Source organism: Melitaea cinxia, chromosome 26 (genome assembly GCF_905220565.1).
Source record: "Melitaea cinxia chromosome 26, ilMelCinx1.1, whole genome shotgun sequence".
In the NCBI taxonomy this organism is placed as follows: domain Eukaryota; kingdom Metazoa; phylum Arthropoda; class Insecta; order Lepidoptera; family Nymphalidae; genus Melitaea; species Melitaea cinxia.
In genome coordinates, this window is record NC_059419.1 from 742124 (window position 1) to 766709 (window position 24586).

Sequence of the window (24586 nt, forward strand, 5' to 3'; positions counted from 1 at the left end):
AAAAAGCGCTTATTTTAATATTACAAACACACACTTCAATTTTATTCATTTGTTATAGGTTTATATGTATTATTTATACATATGTTTATCGAAAAACAAAAATATGTAGCTATATACCAGTCGGCTGTTACCTACAACACAAGCATTAAGTTGCTTACTTTAGTGTATTTGATACATAATGGAGCCTTAATGGATTGATTAAAACTCAATATAAATTTTTAAGTATAATTAATTGCTTTTATTACAAGGTGACACTGTGACAAGTTGAAGAAGAAGAAGTTATAGACAATATAATAGACTATGCAAAAAGACAATAAATTCTATGAAGCAAACTACAGATAATAATTACACAAGAGATAAAGCAAACTACAGATAATAATTAATAACAGATAATAGATACTACAATAATTCTAACTAATGACGACAATTACTACTATAAAAAAATATATAAACTAAACTGCCTTGCGCGGCAACATTTAGGAACAGACGACCATGTCTGTATTGTGTTGATTTTTATTATTTATTTATTTTTTATTTATTTATTATACAGATCCCGTAACATGCGTAAGGAAGTACGAGCGCCTCCGACCGCTGGAGTTACTTTCTGTATCTGTCAAAAGAGACAGTATGGCGTTATGACTCAGTGTGAACTGTGCAAGGATTGGTTCCATGGTGAGTTGATGGGGATCCATTGAGATGGGTCAGTTGATATTGACACTATACCAAAAGTGGTATTTTCCTTGTGTGTTATATTTAGAATTGGGTGTACTAAAATATAATATGGATTATATTTATCGTTGGGGAGCTGGACTATTTTGAAGTTCAGATAAACTAATTTTGGTATGAAAGCAAAACAATTGTGTGGTTAATGATTCATTTGACAATTATTAACTGCTACAAAAACTTACCCTAAGCTTACAGCAGTGGGACAGAAAACATACACATTGTGGTTAAAAACGAAAGGGAAAATTAGTAGATGTCACATTTTGTATTTTCTTGCATCATTGGTTTCAAATAATTTCTCTAGCTCTAATTGTTTAAGACTGTAAAATCTGACCCATCTCAATGGATCGTCTTATGTATTTATTTTTGTATAGCTTTGTCTACGGTTTCTCCGTCGTGGGCTTTGGTTTGATCACCAAGAGGTAAAGCCACTTTAGAAGCTAATGTTAAGCTCTTCACACATATACTCTTGTTTTCGTAATTATTATGTGGAGTAATATAAGGCATTCGACTGTCATTTGCGGTCGTTCAAATGGACACCCCATTTAAACGATGTCACCTTGTGTACTTATAGGTGTTATAATAGGTCACGTTCCAAGTGAGAAAATCCAATGATCGATAATTTTCAACCTAAGGGCTGTAAAGGGATTTTCTGGGTTGACGGTATTAGCAAGTTTTCGGTTTTAAGCATTTTTTGAGATTTTTTGTGAGGACCGAAAAAGAGATGTTTGAAGTTTTTGTCATTTATATATAAAAAAGAAAAAATTTCGAATTTTATGTACTTTTTTGGCTACTTTAGTTAAAAAAATATAAATATTTTAAATTTTTGAGTAATAATAGACCATTTCGTGCGGCTATTATGCTGAGTTGATCATGAAGTGAAGCCGTTAGCTATTGATTTGAAGTTTCAAGTACACTTATAAAAATTCTAACTTACCTTTAATCTGCGATATTTGGCCCCTAAAGTACACCTTCTTTCTTCTCTTGAAAGTCTCTCAGAAAAGATTTTACTGCTTTTTCTGTAATTTCTTGTTCAGAAAGGAATCCCATGATTGTCATTATTTTTAAATATCTTACATTAAATATTATGACAGCTAAAAAAGTTGCAATTTAAACTATTTTGGCGCCCGAGTGACGTTATTTGAAGCGAACGTCACATCTTAACACTACGTATTACCGTATTAGAAATAGTGAAAATTACAGACACACTCTAAAATACTGCAATCAGTAAACATTGAAGTGATAGGTCTATGACGCGCCGTCTTGGAGTTTTTTAGCAGAACCTGATGTGTATTCTTTATACTTTTGGGTTGTGAAGCGATGTCCATTTAATTTTCGTTTTTAAGAAAGGGCTAGGGTTTTTTTTTCACTTGGAACGTGATTTATCTTATAACACCTACAGAATCCTCCCCATTTGAAGAAACGCAGGTAGGAGTCAAACATCCTATATTAAAATTAAATAAAATGTAACGGTCTTATATTGGGTTCAGCGTGAATGAATACACTAAGTAAATGTTTATGAAATATCGAAGTTTGAAGAGCCATTCACTTAAAACTGTATTAAATTATTGTTTTTCGTAACAGCATCGTGCGTGGCTTCCGCCCGGAACGATTCAGAGGAACGTGAGGAGTCACCAGAGAGGACGGAATTGCCGTTCCCCTGCACCGAGACTAAGTTCCTGTGTCCCGATTGTACGCGGACGAAGCGACCGCGCTTACATCTGATACTGCCACTGCTGGTACGTTTCTATCATCACAACCACTCCAATAGTGGGGCAAATCACTTTCACATATACAGACTATAAACTGACGTTTTAGTTCATTTCTAGGTGTAAAATTGTAAAATATGTGACGTCACTCTAGGTAGGGTTTTATATATGTGACTAGATGGCCCTTAAGGTGGAGGGGGCCACTTTTTGTAGCGTGATGAGTTATCACAAGGGTCGCAAGGGGTTGAAGGAAATGTAACGTTTGCAGTAATTTTTTTGTAATGAAAGTTCTTAAAACTTTTTATTACAATGGGAACTCATTATCTCGCTCTTAATGGCTATTTTGATGTAATATTTGAGGGGGGGGTTTAGGGTGGCTGTATTATGCTGTATATGTGTATTTACGGATGGCCTCTAACGTTCGGTCTCGTATTCAGGTGTGGCTTCAGAAGCTACCTGTGCGCCTGGCGGAGGGCGAAGCGCTGCAGTGCGTGACGGAGCGCGCCATGGCGTGGCAGGACACCGTGCGGGCGCTGCTCACCGGGCCGCTGCTGGCCTCGCTGCCGGCGCGCCCGCCGCCCGCCGCGCGCCCCGACCGCCGCGAGCCGCACGCGCGGTACGTGCGCACTCGTACACGCACACACCACACACACCACACGCACACACCACACACACACCACACACACACCACACACACACCACACACACACACCACACACACACACCACACACACACACACACCACACACACACACCACACACACACACCACACACACACCACACACACATACCACACACACACACCACACACACACACACCACACGCACACACCACACACACACCACACACACACCACACACACACCACACACACACACCACACACACACACCACACACACACACACACCACACACACACACCACACACACACACCACACACACACCACACACACATACCACACACACACACCACACACACACACACCACACACACACACACACACACCACACACACACACACACACCACACATACGCATGCCGCACGCAAGCAAGTAAGACACACGCACGCACAAACACACACGCACTCACAAATACACGCACGCACAAACACACACGTACGCACAAACACACGCACGCACAAACACACACGCACGCACAATCACACAAACTCACAAACACTCACGCACTCACAAACACACACGTACTCACACACACACACACACACACACACGTATTCACACACACATACACACACACACACACACATGCACGCTCAAACACACACTTGCGCGCACACTGCAGGCTTCGCTGCCGGCACGCCCTCCGGAAATCAATAAATAAGATTCTAAATCAATAAATAAATCTTTAAATGTCAATAAATTGCTGCAGATCATCGGCGAACGTGGAGCACGCCTACAGCGCGACGCCGCGCGCGCTGGGCGCGGGCGCGCGGGTTCCGCCCGGTCTGCTACAGAAACTGGAGGACCTTATGTTGGAGGGAGACTTGCTCGAGGTAACTAGCGACACGAGTCCACTGCCGGTGTCGGTGCTCAATAATAATATAGCTAATGTTTTATACGAGAAGATTTAATACTGTTTGTGAGTATATCCAATAAATTGGATGGTACTAAAGGTTGCCCCCCCCCCCAGGTGCGGATGTCGGAGCAGGCGAGCCTGTGGAGCGCGGTGTGGGCGGCGCGCGCGGCGGAAGGCCGGCGAGGCGCGCGCGTGCTGGACGCCGGCCGCCGCAAGCGCGCGTCGCCGCAGCAGCGCCACGCCGCGCACAAGCGCACGCGGCCCGCGCACGGTGAGCACTCCACTAGCCACTAGGCACTAGCTACTACACTAGCCGCAAACCACTAGCCACTAGCTACTACACTAGTCGCTAGCCGCCAGCCATTACACTAACCTGTGGAGCAGCGCGTCCTGTACGCCGGCTAAACCACCTACCGCACTTGTCACTACCGAGGGCTAGCAACTGCATTAGTCACTATACTTTTTTTTATAATTAGATAGGCTTGCGTTTGACCACTATTTCACTTGATGTTAAGTGAGAATGTGGTCTAGGACGGAGCACCCTTACCTAGAAGTAGCCTATTCACTCGCGACTTAAAGATCCCCAGATTGTAGCTATCCGGAAACAGACGCCGGTAGAAAGTTCCATTCTTTAGCCATACGCATCAAGAATGTGCTAGCGAATCGCTTAGTGCGTATAGTGGGTATGTCAACCATATAAGGGTGGCTTAACGCAGTGCGTCTGGTTGTTCGAAGGTGGAAGGGGCAAGGAGGAATCAGGTCGTGGAGCTCCTGTGCACACTCCGAAGTGTACCAGATAAAAAACGCACAGAGCGGCCACCCTACGCCGATGATCCAAGCTTTACAGCTTTGCAGCGACCAGAGTATCATCACCAATGAGCCTCTTGGCTCGCCTCTCGATTGACTCGAGAAACTTCAGCTGGTACTTGACAGGACCATCCCAAAGATGAGAGTAGCACTCCATGCATGAGCGAACTTGAGCTTGGTATAAATTTAAAAGCTGTTCCGGAGTGAAGTACTGTTTCACCTTCGAGAGGACGTCCAGTTTTTTGGCAGCTATTCTAGCCTTTGCTTCTATGTATGAGCCAAAATTGAGGGTAGACGATACAGTAACGCCAAGAAGCACCAGGTGGCCAACTCTAAGCACCAGCATACCTCGGAAAGAGGGAGTCAGGTGGAAAGGACTCCACTTTGCCGAAAAGAGACACGCCTGGGTCTTAGAGGCGTTGAACTTGACCAGGTTTGCGTCACCCCAATCGGAGACAGCTTTAAAGGACAAGTTCAGACGCTGAATCATGGTTTCCCTCAGCGACTGTACCTCCGACCTACTAGCTCGCGCGTCGGATACGTAACGCTCGACAACGGTGCTGTCATCTGCATACTCAATGGTCCCGGGTTTCAGCAGGTCGTTGATGTGCAGCAAGAATAGCGTTGTCGAGACTACATAACCCTGAGGGACCCCGGCATTGATGGCCAATCGATCGAACTCGCAGCCGTCTATGACCACGCGGATCGACCGATCCCTCAGGAAATCTGATATCCAGACACAAAGCGAAGTGGGTAAGCCGTATGAGGAAAGCTTGCTAATAAGGTCATCATTCCAAACCCTGTCAAATGCCTTCGAGATATCGAGTGAGACCGCAATCGCTTCCTCGTGTCTCTCGTTAGTCTCACTCCATATATGAGTGGCATACGCTAGAAGGTCACCCGTGAACCGATTGCGGCGTTAACCGTATTGTCGGTCGCTGAGAAGGTCGTTCTCCTCAAGGTATGCCAGGAGCCGGTTATTCAGCTACCTCTGTTACCATTGTCACACTTCGAAACCCCATGGTTATGGAGATATCCATGGTTAAAGTTTTGAGATTAGAAGAAGAATTTCGCAGCTTTCACACGTTATTTTCACATTTCATAAGCGTTTTTTCACATTTCACACGCTATTTTCACATTTCACACGTTATTTTTATGTTTCATAAGTTATTTTCCAACAGTAGTACGTTTTTTTTATGTCACTAGGTCGGCAAACAAGCGTACAGCTCGCCTGATGGTAAGCGATTACCGTAGCTTATAGACATCTGTAACACCAGAAGCATCGCAAGCGCGTTGCCGACCCAATCCCCAATCCCCCCAGGAGCTCTGGTCACCTTACTCACCAACAGGAACACAATACTGCTTGAAAACAGTATTATTTTGCTGTGATTTTCTGTAAGGTCGAGGTACTACCCCAGTCGGGCTGCTCATTATTTTGAGCAGGAAATTCCTGCTGTACCCTACCTCAGTTGAAAAAATTACCGTGTGGAATGTTAAAATCAAGTGCGAAATGTGAAAATAACATGTGAAAACTTTGGAACTAAGTTGTATCGTTTGTTGATCTTGGAGTCGAGATCGTTTTTAATTTGAAAATAACTTATGAAACGTGCAAAAAAACGTGTGAAATATGAAAATAGCGTGTGAAATGTGAAAAAAACGCGCGTGAAATATGAAAGTAATGTGTGAAAGCTGCGAAATTTTTCTTCTAACCTTAAAACTTTAACCATGGATATCTCCATAACCATGGGGTTTCGAAGTGTGACAGTGGTACCAGGGATGGCGCCCCCCCCCACTTGCCCCACGGTCCCAAAATTCGGTTTTTCCTAATCTAAAGCTTTACCCATAAACTGTAAAACCAAAATTTGTGATTTTTTAGTTCTCCAGACTTGCTAATGCTAAATATGTCTCTGATAGTCAAACTTGTGTTCGAGATAAACCTTATCAAGACCTTATTATTAACCTGTTTAATTTTTGTATAGCAACAAGTTCAACAAAGACTACAATAAAAAGGGGCTCGGCGACGACTACGAATTACTTAAACCGGAAACAGGTGAGTCGAAATTATATTTTGCAGTATTTAATTCTCTAAGTTCAACTACAATTTTATAACTGAAACAAATTCCTACTTTCTAGGGTTCCGTTCCCAAGAGGCGACAACGGAACCGTCCCATCTCTGGGATCGACATCTATAGAAAGTTAATTGATCGCTTATTCGGTGGGATCTCAATATCAACAGTAGTTTATAAAAGTATAAGTCGAAATAAAAAGGTATAATAAACGAGAAATTCGTTTTTTTTTTCGGAGTTTTTAGCATGCTATTTAAATATATATGCAGGGTGTCCAACTTTTATTTGCTGTCCATCAAAATGTGTGCTCTAGGTGTTATACATCGACGTCCGATAAGAATTAATCGAATTCCTAGTCTTTTTCAAAAATATGTCCGAATACATGTAAGAGCTAGTCTGCTTGCGTCTACTGCATAAAACCGTCCTAACAGCGACGCGAGTAAGTACATTGAGGGAACATCCGTAAATTACGTAACACGAATTTCACGATTTTTGAACCCTTCCCGCGTTCTTGTCACAGATGGTCACATTTATGACACCCCCTATGTAGTGTGACGTCGCATATTTTGCAATTTTAGACATATAAATGTTTTAATTTGCTAAATTAAAACACCAGTTTATTTTTTAACCGACTTCTAAAAATAGAGGAGGTTCTCAATTCGATTGTATTTTTTTTAGGAATGTTACCTCCGAACCTTTGACTGAATCGATTTTGATGATTTTGTTATTCGAAAGGTGGTCCCATGTAAGTTTAATTAAGATATGACAAGTACTTTTCGAGTTATATCTAATAACGCGTATTTACTTGACTATTTTTTCGTCTACCTACGTTGTATTACTTGTCGATGTGATTGAAGTCGGTTTGTTTTTTGTTTGCAAGCAAACGCTTATATATGTTCATTTAAATAACAATAAGATATATTTCTGAAATGTTCCAAAATTTTGTCCCCCAACGCGTGTCGTGATTAATTATTAGACGACCCCGAATACGATATAAGTTTTTGGACACCCGCGAGAATGGCCTTGAAACGTCACCGAAATGTCGAGATTTTCAAAATAACAATAGCGGTAAATTCCGTAGAGTGAAATGAGCATATTAATACGGTCCGACTTTACAATGAAAAATATTCTACTCGACTATTTTGCCGCTGTTGGACGGTTTTATGCAGTAGACGCCAGCTGACTAGCTTAAGATGAAGTAGACCTAATGAAAGGCTAGGAGTTTTATTTTCAAGCACATCTTGATATGTAACATCTACAGAGCCCCAAACCTCCCTTTGAAGGACGGTATATAAAAGCCGGACACCTGTGACTTGTACAAAATTATTTATATGCGAGTTTGATTTATATTTTGTCTATTCTACGCTTGGGACGATTTAGATAAGTAGTGGGATAATAGCGGGACAACTTGTGTGGAATTTCCGATGGTGCCAATTTGCTAGCTTTCGATCTTGGAGACAATTTGTATCGAACGTAGTATTAGTGGGATAATTTATTTTGATTAATAAAGTGAGATTATTACAAAATTTTCGTGAGACGGTCAGTTGACGAAGCAGAGCTGTTGAGATTTATTAAAATCTTTAAAGCACCTTAGAAATGAAAGTGGAACTTGTTTTGGAATTGTGTTTATTATTATTTTTAACAGCAGTCATAGAAGGAGCCTTTACTCATTGTAATATTGTTATAGCGGAACCATGACAGCGGTCAAACGTTTTTTGAAGTATTGGCGAATGCTTGCCAATGCCGCTGAATTGTCACAACAGTTACAATTTTTTTTACCATATTCTAAATGTTCCATTAGCAGATTTTTATGATTTCTGATGAGAGGAGTTACGAAGCCTGATTATATGAGTACTATATCAAATTTTCACCTTATTTTTTTGTTCAGACTTGTAATATTATCGACTCTTTCAGGGTGTGTCATCGGGTTCTGGACTGATGATGCGGAAGCACTATATGGCTCGTCAGGAGCGCCGTAAGAGGGGATTACCGGCCCACCACACCGGAAGACAGGCGAGGATAGGTACTGCCCCTTACATTACCTACCGCACTAACCTAAGCTACCTCCTGACTTTACTTATAATGCCTTCTTCACTTATGTTACCTATTTTGCTTACATTTTATAGGTCTATCGTGGTAACATTAAGCACGCCTAAAAAGAACTTGCAATTGAAAGATAGCAATCGATTGCTTACGAGTGAAATTTTGATAGTGGTTTTTTCTCTATATCACGAGGTTTGTTAGCAAGGATACGGTAATCCCTATATGTTAAACGGTTACCGTAGCTCATGGTCGTTTGTAACGCTTAAAGCCACACGCGCGTCGGTGACCTTACCCCCGACCTTCCCCAGAAGCTCTGGCCACCTTAATCACCACAGGAACAACATAACTTGAGAGTACTATTATTTGACAGTGATCTGTAAAGTTGAGGGACTTCCCCGATTGGGTTGCTCCCTTTTCCTCAAAATTACACATGATTATTTATGTATGGATATTTGTACTTATATGTGTATGCGTATGAATTAATGAATCTATCATACACTATTTTTATTCATCCTTAAGAATATTGTACACTTCCTATCCGTCACTACTATATCGTGTCCTGTGCCCAAAGGTTATCTGGAAGAAATCGCTCTTCAGCGATAAGATCGCCTTTGGACATTTTTTTTTTTAATTACTACTGTTTGTTTATATTTTGGTGTACAATAAAGAATATATTATTATTATTATTATGAATAAGGTGTTTAGCAGTGGGAAGCTTACTACACATTACAATAGTGTTAAACGAGAGGGAAAGAGAGAGAGAGGGGTATTAGAAAGCAGTGCAAGCAATATCCCATTCCGTTCGCTCAAGACTTTCAGCGGGATATTTCTTGCTGCGCCATAGCTCAGTTGAGTCAGTAGCGTTCGCCCGCACTCTCGATCCTTCCCATTGCCCAATGATAACGGGGTGTAACAGCGAGCTAACGAGCTATGTTGTTGAGTAACGCCTACCTTGAAATAAAAAAATTGCATGTTTTTAGAATAAAAGAGGACATGGGTTCATAAGCCCGTGGATGTATATATATACTTTATTGCACTCAAAAAATAGATATAAAACATACAATAATAGAAAGGTTTATGGCAAAGGTGGACTTATCTCTGAAAGGGATTTCTTCTAGTCAACCCATGGTCATGAGTAAGTGTTTCATATAGCGAGGCAAACAGTGCAAGAAGTATTCATTCAGAAGAAAAGAAAAAATAAATAATAAATATTAAAAAAAAAAAAAAAACACCAAAGAAAAAATAAATAAAATAAAAGAATAAAATTTATATATATATACAAAAATGTAACATACTACATATTAACAAATACATATAAAGATACATACCAAAATACAAATATACTTATACATATACGTAAACATATACATACTCATTATAATATATAAGTAAATACATGTATATCACTTGTAAAAAACACCCAGCGAGCTAACCCCCCCCCCTCCCCCCTCCCCAGCGGCGGCGCGGGCGCGCGGTCCGGCGCGGCGAAGCAGCTCGTCGTCGCAGTCGTCGGCCGAGGACGAGTCGGACTGCGCCGCCGCCGCCTGTCTGCAGCCCGAAGGTGAGGGGACCTCGTGTCGGTTTGTCTGTGTACTGTTCACTATTCAGTTAGGTTGTCATTGTGTTTGAAATAGAACGCGTAGAACGAACGTAGACAAAATACAACGTTTCAGCCTGTAATATCCCACTACTGGGCATAGGCCTCTTTTCCCATGTAGGAGAAGGATCAGAGCTTACTCCACCGCGCTGCTCCAATGCGGGTTGGTGGATATATTCCCTACTATGAGTAACGATCGCTATCAGGTGTACACGATAACAACCGGGACCGACGGCTTAGCGTGCTCTCCGAGGCACGGTGGGGAGACCCACAAGGACTGCACAAACACCACACAAAACAACGAGATTCAATTGAAAAATTTCTAGAAATAATGTAGTCGATATGTGTGTCGTTTTATCGTTTACAAGTGTACATAACATTTGCTTCATGCACAACTTCATAGATTTATAATTGTGTTTGCAAGCAAACGAAGAAAAACCGACTTCAATTATATCGACAAGTAATACAACGTAGGTTGACGAAAAAATAGTCAACTAAATACGTATTATCAAAGATTACTCAAAAAATTGTAGTCAGATCTCGATGAAATTTAAATGTGACTACATGATATCACGTGACCACATGATAACATCGGCTTTCGATTAAATTTAAAAATCATTAAAATCGGTACACCCAGTAACAAATTATGCGGATTTTCGAGAGTTTCCCTCGATTTCTCTGGGATCCCATCATCAGATCCTTGTTTCCTTATTATCGTACCAAAGTAGAGATATCTCCTTTCCGACAAAAAAAGAATTATCAAAATCGGTTCATAAACGACGGAGTTATCTCCGAACATACATAAAATATCTATATATATATATATATATGAGGGGTATAGTTTCAAAAACAGCTAAGTCCAATGTTGATGATTTTAAATAAAATGAAATACACGTTTTGCTCCCTTCATCATAAAGTAGACTTTACAAATTTATTAAATAATAAACCAAACAATAACAATACAAGTCATAATTATTATAAAACAACGTATTTATTGTCCTTTGATGGACATTGCTGATATTGATTATACTATTTTAGTATAGTGCAACTTCTATAGATAGTTTGATACTTAACGAATTTTTTTAAAAAATTACATAAGTATCTATAAATTACATGAATATGAAGGGGCAATTGGCATGTTCAAATTGATATAAATAAAAATATTAAGTATGATGTAATTTATTGTTAAACAAAAACTTTTACTAATTTATCAATTTAAATTTTATATAAAAAAAAAAAAAAAACAGAACGTCAAGCGATTTTCTTTGGAAATAAGTAATAAAGGATCTAGAAAGGGAATAACTGTATTGCGATTATTTAATCAAATTCGAACATCAGGTAGATCAAAATTTTCTTGACAAGATGCTTCTTCGTCTTCTTCTTTATGTAGTTCGCATCTTCCGCTATCTATATTTTGAGGTATGAGCTTATCATAATAGGACAATGTGGGAGGTAGGCAACGTATTTACATAACCAGAGGTTATGTAAATACGTTGCCTACCTTCACTCCTCATCTTCTAATAGGTCACCGGAAACTCACAAACCGTACGAAACGCGAAAGCATAGCTGTCACTTTACGCCGGTATTATGTGAGCGAGAAGTACCACCCCGGTCGTGCAAGCCCAATTCGGCTGCAAAGCAGCATTGTACTACTTCTTATATATAATTACATACATACACATAAATATTATAAAATATCTAAATTTATTTAAAAATAAAATATATATAAACAATAATTTTAGGTATAATAATATTTCCCAGGGTTAAAGGATCAAAATTAGTAAATGAAACTAAACTAACTGCTCCAATTTCTCCAAATTTCTTTTCCATTTTGTGGGATCTCTGATTCGTTTTCTAGATTTGTTATTATCGACAACTATTGGCGAGTTATCCATAATTAACAATTGAATAGTCTAACAACAAAATACAATTATTTACTATTTCTAAAAGTTGTTTTATTGGGTACAAAAGTCACACCGTATTACTCTCTGCGTTTGCACCCGCCATACTGTTTAGGCATAACACGCCGGCCTCTCATTGGCCGAATGGACAATGCTGTTTTTGATTTAACCGCATTAGGACATTGCTGTTTTTGTTGCATTCTTCATTCTTTGACCTCTAATTTCTATTGGATAAAGCTGATGTTGCTTTGATCGGTAAGAACGAATTAGTAGGAAAAGATCTGAAGTTAGTATATGTATAAAAATGTGGCTACTCTAAAAAAATGGACTTTGCAGTTTTTGATACTAAACCCCTCATATATATATATATATATACACGGTCGAATTGAGTAACCTCCTCCTTTTTTTGAAATCGGTTAAAAAGTACTAATATTGTTATATAGTATATATGTTTTAATACAACTGTTACTATATAAATAAGTTGAAAAAAATTAAACATTATCATCATAATAAACAGTCACTCCCACTAGGAGCAAAATCAAAATCAAAAACGACTTTATTCAAATAGGCCCCATGAGCACTTTCGAAACTTTATTTTACAAATTAAAACTTTAAAAATAAATTATTATTTTTGTAAAAGTGAAGTTACCGCCAATTCGGAATGTAGATTCGGCAGAGAAGAATCAGCAAGAAACTCCACAGGAACCCCCAGTGGGAATGATCTCATGTTTCAGTAGTCGATGTATTGTTTCTAAGTGCTACTAATTTCGTTAGTAAGCAACCACAACCAACCTATATGACTTCGATTTAAATGTAATCTACATCTAATATATAAAATTCTCGTGTCGCGGTGTTTGTAGTTAAACTCCTCCGTAACGGCTTGACCGATTTTCATGAAATTTTGTGTGCATATTGGGTAGGTCTGAGAATCAAACAACATCTATTTTTCATCCCCCTAAATGTGAAGGGTAGTCCACCCCTAGTTTTTTTTTTAATTTTAGATAAATTATTTATTTTTTATTTTATTATGATTTGGCGTTGAAAAATACATACAACCCTAAATTTTCACACTTCTACCACCAACCCCTATTTTTAAATAGCGTTTAGCGGCAAGACAACGTTTGACGAGTCAGCTAGTAACATATAAAAATCTCGTGTCACTTAACATTATATAGCGTTTTACGCTCAATAACCTTACAATTAATGAGCATAAGTAATAATAATATTATTAAACAATAAATGTCTAATATTTATAATTTCTAACAGGTAAAGTCGACTGGGTACAATGCGACGGCGGTTGTGAATTGTGGTTCCATATGCTCTGTGTGGGACTCCGCCCAGCGGCTCTCAGGGAGGACGACGAGTACATCTGCGGAGCCTGCGCACTTAACCGGAATCGCGTCCCGAATTAAGTATTGTAAATAAATCAACTCAAAACAAAACAAATTGTGGAGGCTTTGACCAAGTTGCCACCAGACGTGATATCACGGTCCACAACCCAGTTTACGAGTAGACTGGATGGGTATATGCTACAAAAATATATATTTCGTGCAGTGGGATGAAGGCTTTTAATTTTTCTCAACTGCCTACCGGGTATAAAATAATAATGATAGATAAATACTTGGAATGACTTGGAATATCTGTTTCACGTGGCAAATAAATTGTAAGTGGAACGTAGAATTAAATGTAGCCCATTTTGATGAAGGTTTTTATTGATATACATTTTAAAAATTGCGGGGCTTAGATATTGTGATTTAACATTTGTTGATATGTCAAAATATATGTAAAAAAAAAGTGTTAGATAAGTATTTTGACTGTCCAACTGGTCTATTATCGCTTGATTATTTTGTCTAAACCTTGTTTTAATATCATGTCTTAATAGATATATATTTTTGATTCGAAATAAAATATGTATCAAAGAAACCCTCTATTAAAAATGGCAAAAGTTCTTAGTAGAATCATCAATAGTCGCAAACGTACGGTGCTCGCATTATAAAGGACAATAAAAATTGGACATTTTCAATGCCAAACTGTCTAGTGAATGCGTTTGGTGACCTACGGTTACCTTCAGTAATTTGCGGTGACCTTCAGTGACCTGCGGGTGATCTTTAGGGATCTGTGATTACCTTTAGTGATCTGCTGTGATCCATAGTGACTTATGGTGAATATGATCTACGGTGACCTTTAAGGACCTATAGTGATCTGCGGTGAGCTATGGTGACAACAAAGTTTCACAAATTGTACCGTTTGAGTCGTAAAACGATTATCTCACAAGCGTGGTGTAATTATTAAATTGCGATTGTTATTTACATTATCCTTTATCTCTTTTTATCTTAGTGTCATTTTATTGACTTGTTTCACGGACTACTGATAACAGGCATTATTATTGAAATCTATAAAATGATTAGTTTAATGTTTTGTATGTTTTATAAAAATTGTTTTAATTATAATTATTCTTGGGATTAATGAATTGTTTTAAAGATATGTCACGGATAACCGTGACATATAGAGTATGTTTTATCCGTTGCCGTTGAAGCTATCTGATCTATGACGATAGATCAATTTAACAACAAATGAAAGCTCATATGGTATATATGTTGCTGTCAGAACTCTTAACCAGTCAAAAGTACTATTGACTAGCGAAATCAGTCAAAAGTACTTTTGACTGGACAAGTTGGTCAAAAGTGGTTTTGACTGAAAATTATTGGTTATTAGTACTTTTGACTGCAAATTCGCGGTTAAAAATACTTTTGACTGACGCTCTCCGTCAAAAGTAGTTTTAACTGCAAAAAAGCGTCAGTCAAAAGCACTATTAACTCGTTAGATGTGAATAAATTTAGTCAAATGATCCTGATAAACCATAATAAATTTATGCCCGCGATCTTGCGACTGCATGTCAATCAGATCGACTTGGCAGCGGCTGTTCATTTCAGTGTGCAGGATCGGTTTCTAAACTGACCCATCCTTTTCTTGCTTTTCTTCCTATGGCATACTTCGCACATTGATAAATATATATTAATCATTTCTTTTGTAACATTAGCGTACTTTTTTGCCGTTTCATTCTTAAGTCTATCGCGACCACCATGCCCTATAGAAATATGAGCAGCATCAATAATGTCGTAGATTTCCTCAGCCGGCAAAAATATTTGACAGGTTCTGTGTTTGTAACTAATTTTTTAATACCACAAACTTCAATGTGTTAAAGCGTTGTAGTCTACTGTACTGTAATGGTGTTTCCTTTTCATTAAATTTCGCGTCTTCCACATCCATTGCAAACTTTTCAAATTTTTCTTGTCTCATCACATTGATATGACTATCTTTCATATCTTCCACCGCTAAAATTCTTTGTAAAAAGCCTTCTTTCTTTTCGTATTCACTCATTTTTGTTCTAATATCAGCACGTTCTCCATTAATAATGAGTAATATAAAAGTTTATATGTGCGTTTGTCGTTATTTTTATCGATCACCTTAACTTTTTAAGAGTTTTGACTGATACAACCAGTCAAAACCACTTTTGACGGAATCATTTAGTCAAAAGTACTTTTAACCAGCTCCATTGGGCAAAAGTACTTTTAACTGTTATTTTAGTCAAAAGTTTTATTGACTAAAGCAAATGGTCAAAAGTACTTCTGACTGATTTTGCTAGTCAATAGTGCTTTTGACTGGTTAAGAGTTTTGACTGCAACATATATATATATTCACCACCAAATCTCATTGTAATTATGTAATATTTGTATTTGCTGCTTTTGTATTTAAAAATTGTCATTGATTGTGGCTCTAATGCCTATTTACCTAAAAATCTATCAGTAACTTATGTTCAGGATAAACTTATCCACAATTAGTAAAGCAGGTCCATTTATAAGTACTATGCTATCACTGGGGGATATTCTCTTACTACCGAGTAATTAAAATCAGTCTATCCAATAATATCTGACTCACAATTGACTGAGTTGTGTTCAATATATCTAAATTAACTTGATAAAAACAAGAAAAAATAAAATATGTATTTGAAATTAAATTAAAAGTTCACTTGTCACGTCTAGAATATTGAAAAATAGGTGAAAAACGAACCATTATACAACGTATTATTAAACTGACGTCCTTATATTTAGCTGCGATATTAGAGTCGATATTATAACCTAAATATGCAAGTTGCCCAAACGGTTTTATAAAAAAACAGTTGAATAATTATTATTCATAAATATACTGTCGTGTGTACGTTAGTGTCGAGTTAATGACCGAGTCACCGGAATTTTAGAGCGGTTATTTATAGCCAGTTTTCTCATTTCTTCTCAACTTTTTTTGACGTGACCACGTCTAATAAATCGATGAACGCCGGCTGCATTCACGAAAAAGGATGACACATTGTCCCTTTACGCTCATTGTACGCTTGCGCCGCATCTATCTCTCTTCCACTCGACTGGCCTGTGCGTCCGAGGAGATGTTTTGTTATGACGTTGTCACGTTAAACTATCGTCCGTAAATCAACTTTATAGACAACTAATTTTTTTTTTAATATGTCAGTTTTAAAGTTCCTTAGTAATGAGACATAACTTACTAAAGATTCTTTTTTTTTAATAATTTAGGCTATGTTACGCCTATACTAAACGGAAGGACACCACTTTAATAACACGCTGTATAGTAAAAATGCTTAAAACTTTTCTGTATAAGTAGTAAAGTAAAACTCCCTTTAAATTGTTACATCACTAAATAATATTATTTTCATATAAAATACTAAATGGAAGGAAATTACACCTATAAGCCAACTGGGTCTAATTTTCTTAATAAAATTTGCAATTATCAAATGTTATAGATGTAATTTGAGAGCAAAGTTCAATGATTGTTGTTTATGGGGCCCGATAGCGTTGCACAAGTGAAACCACTTATTAAGTAAAACTACCGGGTTGAACTGTGTTTGAAACGACATTTATTGTACTAATTTAAACTAAGAGTAAACTAAAAAATATATATATAACTAACTGTATAAAAATGATCTTGAACAATTATCGAATTGGCAAATTTAGATAAAACGACGGCAATTTATATGAAAATAAAATTAAAATTTCGTATGTATGAAGGAGTCAACCACTGTGTTCAAGGATTTTTAAAAATACGTGAATATTCGTCCAGTTAACACGCTGTTCGTAGAACATGGAAGTTAGAAACTATGAAATTAAATAAATATATAGGTAATAAAGAATAAAACTGCACATTGTTTTTAGATAGATGTTCTTAGAATTTCATTTTTGATTCTTAGGGGTCACTGCGATTATCACGTAACTCGTTATTTTGGGCGAAGTGGCAGACTCCATGACCATGCTTGACTCACCCGGCAAGTGTTTTTAGATATTATTTCTTTTCTTCTATTTAAAACTTCACAGATGATGTAAAATCAAACACAACTTATATAAGTCAATCAGTTCAGCCTATTGCAGTTGACTGCAGGACATAGGCCTCCCCGAGTTCGCGCCAGACATCCTGGTTTTCCGAAATCCTCATCCAGCCTACATTGGCAATCTTACGTAGATCGTCGGTCCAACGGCCCGGAGGACGTCCCACACTGCGTTTGCCAAGACGCGGTCTTCACTCCAAGACAGGTCTGCTCCAACGGCTATCGGTCCTGCGACACAGATGACCAGCCCACTGCCACTTCAACTTGCTAATTCTGTGGGCTATGTCGGTTACTTTCGTTCTCTCGCTCATAGTCTAATTTCAAATTCTATCTTTGAGAGAAACCGCAAGCATAGCCCGTTGCTCACTGAGCGACTTTAAACTTGTGGACCAGTCCTTTCGTCAGTGTCCACGTTTCGACTCCGTATCCGCATTGCGGAATCTTCGAAGGGAAAACTCGACGAAGCCTGCCAAACGCCGCCCAGCCCAACCAAGTCATCCTCTCTCGGCCTCCTTCTCGAAGTTGTTGCGGTCGAGTTGCATGGTAAGGCAAACATAATCCTGAACAACTTCGAGAAGGGTTCCATTGACCAATACCGGTCTCGGTATGACTTGGTTGTTAAACATAACTTTCGTTTTGTCCAAGTTCATACCGAGACCGACCCGTCGGGAGGACTCTTTAAGGCCGACCAGCATTTGGCCTAGCTCATCCAACGTCTCCGTAAAGACATTTCGGTAATATTACATATCCTGTCTTACCCCACGCCGGAAAAAAATTGGTCTTGGATATGAACATTCATCGTCGCCGCGTCGTATATACGTCTCAGTACCTTGATATATCGCCAGTCGATATGACATCTCTGCAGAGAGTCCAGGACAGCCAAAATCTCGACCGAGCCGAAGGCTTTGTCGTAATCCACAAATCCCATACAATGTCATATACAGCTTATATAAAAACCAAAAAAAAATCTAACTATCTTAATTATATAATTTTGCTTCAAAAGCACATTCTAATACACATTTTACAAATTAAAATTTTAGTGATTATTATTTTCAAAAGTTAAGCTACCACCGACTCTTTTGAAATGATGAAAAAATTTGACTTTTGAAAATTATATATAAACTGTGTTTTAATACAAAATTAGTAATGTCTTGAAGGCATATAAGAAATACAACCACAACAAACATTACATTGACCTATGTAGTCTATCCCTTTTTAGCTCTTTTAAGATTGTGAGTCAGCTTTCAATGTTATATATAATGTCAAGGACTATAAATTCGACTATATTACGAATGGTTCCAAATAAAAAATAATTAAAACCAGTTAATATAATTTGTGATCTACGTTTAGTATGTAATCGCGTGTTACGCGTTTCCAAATGGCGTCGCTATTCTAAATTCTATAAGCGATGTATAGAATAAAAAGGAGTGTTATGTCCGTTTTTTATAAATAAAGGTTTTGATAAAGAGTGAGTCAGCTTTCAATGTTATATATAACGAAAAAATCGGTATCAGTGGGCTGTAAACTGAAACTGGCATTAAGTTAACCTTGGGAACAGATGACCATCTGTGTAACATACACAAGTGAAACGTTTTCTACTTCAAAAACAAGGAAACTTTCTACCTAATCCTGGTCACTGCAAATTTGCAAATAGCGCCTACGGGCTAGTCATAGTCCAATAAAATAAAATAACTCAGTCTCTAACTTCCATGCTTCCATGTAAAAAAATGTTGTTCGTTTGACATGTGTTACGTTGACAGTTTGACAGATATTGAAAAAAAAATCATAGATTATAAAAATACATGTTGTTCGTTACACGTTAATATTATTGTTAAAATCGATGTTTAGATTGAGTTCGTTTGAGTAATAGCGCTTGTGTGAACTAGGCTTTAAAAATATATATTCCTAAATATTTAAAAAAATAAACTGACTTCAATTGACATCAACAAGTAATACACGCAAAATAATAATTTAAACACGCATTTTTGGCAATCCTTTTTTATATATATATATAAAGTTTTCCAAAATTCAATCTCATTTTGTTGCGAATATAGGTATACAAAGATGTCATCAGTTTAAATTGTGGCGGGCAATGTAATAATTTTTATATGTAGAATATTTAATAAAACTGGAACAAAAATATATTAAAATACATTACTGTACACCGTGCATTTGTAATTAGGTTTAGTAGTTGATAACTATCGTCGCTTTTACTTTTACGACAATTACCGCGGATGTTATTGTGAAACTTGAATTTTGGCAACGTTAGTCACAGACAGTATTTTCAATAACGATTTTCCAGCTAGATATTTTTATTTTTACTTTTACACAAGCGCTATACTAACTCTCATAAACTCGAAAGACGTTTAGCGACTACTTTACTTTTAACTCAGATACTATCAGTGTTGTACGTAGACAGAATTTCCTCTTCCAGACCGTTGAAAGGTAATCGGAACGGTGAAAAGACAGGGTAGAAAATTGTTGTCATTAAGAAAAGTAATCAAAAAATGTAAAAAATAAATCTGTTGATTTTTTTTGTATAACAAAAGCTTTGGATGAGATTGTGTAAAGATTTCCAAGCAGCATTATTGTGAACTAAGTAGGCAGTGTTGCCAGTATGATGAACAAAAAAGAGTAAGGTAGGGTAGGTATTATATTATATATATATTTTTTAATCCTAGGCTGAAAATAATGTCAAGGACTATAAATTCGACTATATTACGAATGGTTCCAAATAAAAAATAATTAAAACCAGTTAATATAATTTGTGATCTACGTTTAGTATGTAATCGCGTGTTATGCGTTTCCAAATGGCGTCGCTATTCTAAATTCTATAAGCGATGTATAGAATAAAAAGGAGTGTTATGTCCGTTTTTTATAAATAAAGGTTTTGATAAAGAGTGAGCGGTCATCAAAATTTTGTAAATATTTTTTTAAAATGGAATTCTATAGGAAATTTTTCTAATGTATTTAGATTATTGTAAGTAGTGTGTGTGTGTGTGTGTGTGGCTTTTTGTATGGATTGCTTGTTAAACGTGAAATGCTTAAAGATATTCGAGCGGGAACTACTTCTAAATAACCCGCAGTGTTTCCTACTGAACTACAAATAATTTGTTCTATTCACTAATATCATATAAATAATATCGATTCCTTTTTATTTTGAAACTAATAAAAATGTAAGAATATTATTCTGCGTTATTTTACTGAATTTTTGTTATTTTATTGTGACCCATCACAAATGTTTTAATATGTGCCCAATTTTAAGGACGAGTTTGTAATAAATGTACAAATGATAATAATCAGTTGGTAATTTTAATGAAAAGCGAGATGTCGCTCACAAATTCATTTCGTATGAAATATTAAACTATCGACTTTATTGTTTTAATAAGAAAATGTAATTATAAACTTCGCTCGCTTAGTTATTTGATAAATATTAGTGTTACGAGTTTTTTTAACAAATTTTTAAATAGAGATTTTTTTAAATATTTCATTGAGTATCGTGGTTTGTCTATTTGAATTTTTTAAAAATAAATGTCTTAATTTCTTCTAAAAATATTTGAAAGTTTTTTTTTTTTTTAAGATATTCAAAAATTGCATTAATGTTGTAAGTAAGATAATTTTTCTTTCATAATTGTCATTAAGGTACACATTGCGTTATTTATTTACACGATGGCTGTATACATTAGATGGTCCATTGTACGATCTCTGCTTCAGTTATAATTAGTTTAAAATGAGCCTAATTGCTATGTGTTTAAAGTTCACAATGCAATGATATTACATCTTATGTAATTTATTTATATTCTATTTGTTACACCCGATATGTGACGGGTTGATTTCTTCTCAGCTGTAAGACGGCGTGTGCATACAACCTGCTCTTATTGCTGTGAAGGTTGATTTATTATTATTATTTTTTTTTTTTTGTGTATACGGCGCAAATGACCCAATATGAAAAACATATAATATAATTTAGGTGGATTTCAACCTTAACATAAGATATAAAATCATTGTATTTATAAGATGTGTACAGATATGTAAATCGAAATTTGTAAAGGACGTTTATAAAATTTTACTAAACTTTTTCACACAAAATACTGTATACATCCTTATAACTATAAAATAAATGAGATGTAACGCACTTGTATTTTTTATTTTATTTTATAATATTGTATTATTTTTGCTTCTTGTAAGTGTTTTTTTTTTCTGATCTGATGTTATTGATAATTCCAGCATGAATGTATAAACGTAAGATAAATGTACAGATTAGTTAAGGTCAGCTGTGCAAGTGAACCGGTGAGCCGAGCGTTGTCTTTGTGACTATTTATTAGTAATGTTGATATTTTATTGTTGACAGTTTGTAAGCTCATATCACCGAGTACGGTTGGACAGCGAGACGGTTATGTGTACCAAATAATATAGAGAATTATTGAAAAAAAAAATATTTTGTCTTTTCTTTATACCCTCATTTTGAACCAACAGGCTATCGCAGTCCACTGCTGGACATAGGTTTCCTCAAGTTTGCGTCGAAAATGACATGAAGTCATGTGTGTTGCCCTTGTCACCACGCTGGGCAGGCGGGTTGGTGACCGCAGGGCTGGCTTTGTCGCACCGAATACGTTGCTGCCCGTCTTCGGCCTGTGTATTTGAAAGTCAACAGTTGGATGGTTATCCCGCCATCGGTCGACTTTTTAAGTTCCAAGGTGGTAGCGGAACTGTGTTATCCCTTAGTCGCCTCTTACGACACCCACGGGAAGAGAGGGGGTGGCTATATTACCTTTTACTGCCGTAAACACACAGCAGATTAGATGATTTAGGATTAAATATAAAAATATATTTTCAATTAACAGTCAAACGCTAGTTTTTTATTTAATCAAGTGATTTCCACGGGCACTTAGTTGCCCATACGTTTAAAAAAAATGAATAGTTCATGCTTATACTACAGGCAATATTGTTTGATTCGACTACAGATCGACAATCCAACGTTAGTGATTCTAAAACCGTAAGAAAAATATAAATGAAAGTGACGTAATATCAGTCACACGAGTGTATAATATGACGTTTGTAAAACTAAAATATTATTTAAATTATTTATGTAATTTTATACTGTCGACAAAAATAAATAAAGCCATCTGTTTTTTTTATTTCACTTCAGTCATACTATCCAAAGGAACTTCGTTCCTACCTGGTGTCCCATGATACCACATAATTTTTTTTTTACTACCGAAATCAAGTAAAACGAAAGAAAAAAAAACTATTCTGGATTCATCTTTACTAGAAACACGCAATGAATGTGGTCAGTTTGCAAGTTCTTGTCAAGAACTGAAGAAGTACGAAGATAAATTTTTCGGCTATGTAAGAACGAGTGTTTCGTCATTTGAAGAATTAGGTACTCAATGTTTTATATAACGCGTTTCAACAATAAATTTCTCTGTGTCGAAATTCATGGCTGCGCGTCAAACGTATAAATTTTTCGGCAGCACGCCGCAAACTGAACCGCCAGTGCGTAGAAACAAGATGGCGGCCTGCCGCGAAGCGGACCGCACTTCTCAACCGCCGCGGTTGAAAATTCATTGCGGTTAAGTGCGTACAATCACAGGCGGTTGCATATTAAACTGTAAAAGGCGTTAGGGCCGTCAGAGTTGAAGAGATTTGGTGACCATTGCTCTATGTACAATAAGTGTCATCTAACCATAGACATATTATGGAGATGTAGAACTTGCAGGTAAGAGCTGGTTAGAAAATATATATATATCTAATAATACGTAATTGTATAGATAAACGTATTTTATTTATACAGATTCAAGGTAGGAATCGAACCTACAATCCGTAGAGCAGAAAGCAAAATCACAGTTTGAAGATAACGGGATAATCTGTATGTGTAGTCGATAAAATCAAACCACAAATAATGTTTTTTATAGTTTTTAATCACAAAGAATCTTCCACGCATCATTCGACAATCGACAGCTCTTTTTCTTTTTTTTAATCTAATTTTTTTAATAATCAAAATTGACAGTTCATAGATAATCGCGGTAACGACCCGGTAACCTCCGTAGTCTCTGGCGAGCTGTAGTGGCGCTCGTGTTGCCCGCGTTACATATGTAAATAAAAGTAAATCGCGGAAATATATGTATCTATGCGCATAAGTTCCGAATGACAGCATTAAATTGGATATTTCCAGTCCTGGATTTATAATAGGCCGTATAGGCCGCAGCCTAGGGGCGGTAGCGTCCTAGCGGCGGCAGATTTCAGAGGACGGTCACTTGATTTCAGAGGATAAAATTCTCTCTCTTTCTTAATGACTAATTCATTCGTTTATTTAACTTTCATTCGTTTATTTAAATAATAATTTTCCATTTGTAGTAAAAGGGCGGCAGAAATAAAGTGGTCTACACTCATAAAAAATATAAATCCGGCACTGGATATTTCTTTATTGCCTTTACAAAGTGTAAAGAAAAATTTAAAGAAATCTTTAAGAAATAAAAACGGTACACAGTTCGCCAGGTCTCCAATGTAATAAGATAACATTTGTTAAATAATGAAAACGTAGTTTTTACCATATTTACAATATTTGAGATAAGGAAAGTCTAAGTCCGAGAAAAATATTTTTGAAATAATAAATTACTTATGAAAAAACTGTTATCAGTTCAATTATCTTATCAGTTTTACTGCTATGCTCATGGTAAAAAAACTAATTTTTTGCTATTTTTATAATAATTAAATATATAGAACATATTTTTCATTAATTAAGAAATACTCATAAACTGTAGAGAAAATGACAAGAATGAAATATATAACTGAAACGTCATATTAAT

The 24586-nt window shown here is 36.8% G+C and overlaps 1 protein-coding gene and 1 long non-coding RNA gene across 2 annotated transcripts in view; both read left to right on the forward strand.

Annotated features, from left to right (window-relative positions):
- The window catches only part of LOC123666385 (lysine-specific demethylase lid-like), a 46652-nt gene extending 32447 nt beyond the window's left edge, over positions 1–14205 (forward strand). The window contains 10 exon segments of the mRNA XM_045600479.1: positions 551–672; positions 2308–2462; positions 2870–3048; positions 3825–3948; positions 4086–4242; positions 6758–6828; positions 8759–8863; positions 10306–10358; positions 10360–10448; positions 13652–14205. Of these exon segments, the coding sequence (XP_045456435.1) occupies positions 551–672; positions 2308–2462; positions 2870–3048; positions 3825–3948; positions 4086–4242; positions 6758–6828; positions 8759–8863; positions 10306–10358; positions 10360–10448; positions 13652–13797 (1201 nt within the window). The 3' untranslated portion in view covers positions 13798–14205.
- A 4072-nt stretch (positions 14206–18277) lies between these two features.
- LOC123666545 lies at positions 18278–20312 on the forward strand. The gene is made up of 2 exons (XR_006745271.1): positions 18278–18320; positions 19247–20312. It is a non-coding gene; the product is annotated as an uncharacterized LOC123666545 (long non-coding RNA).
- Positions 20313–24586: the final 4274 nt, after the last annotated feature.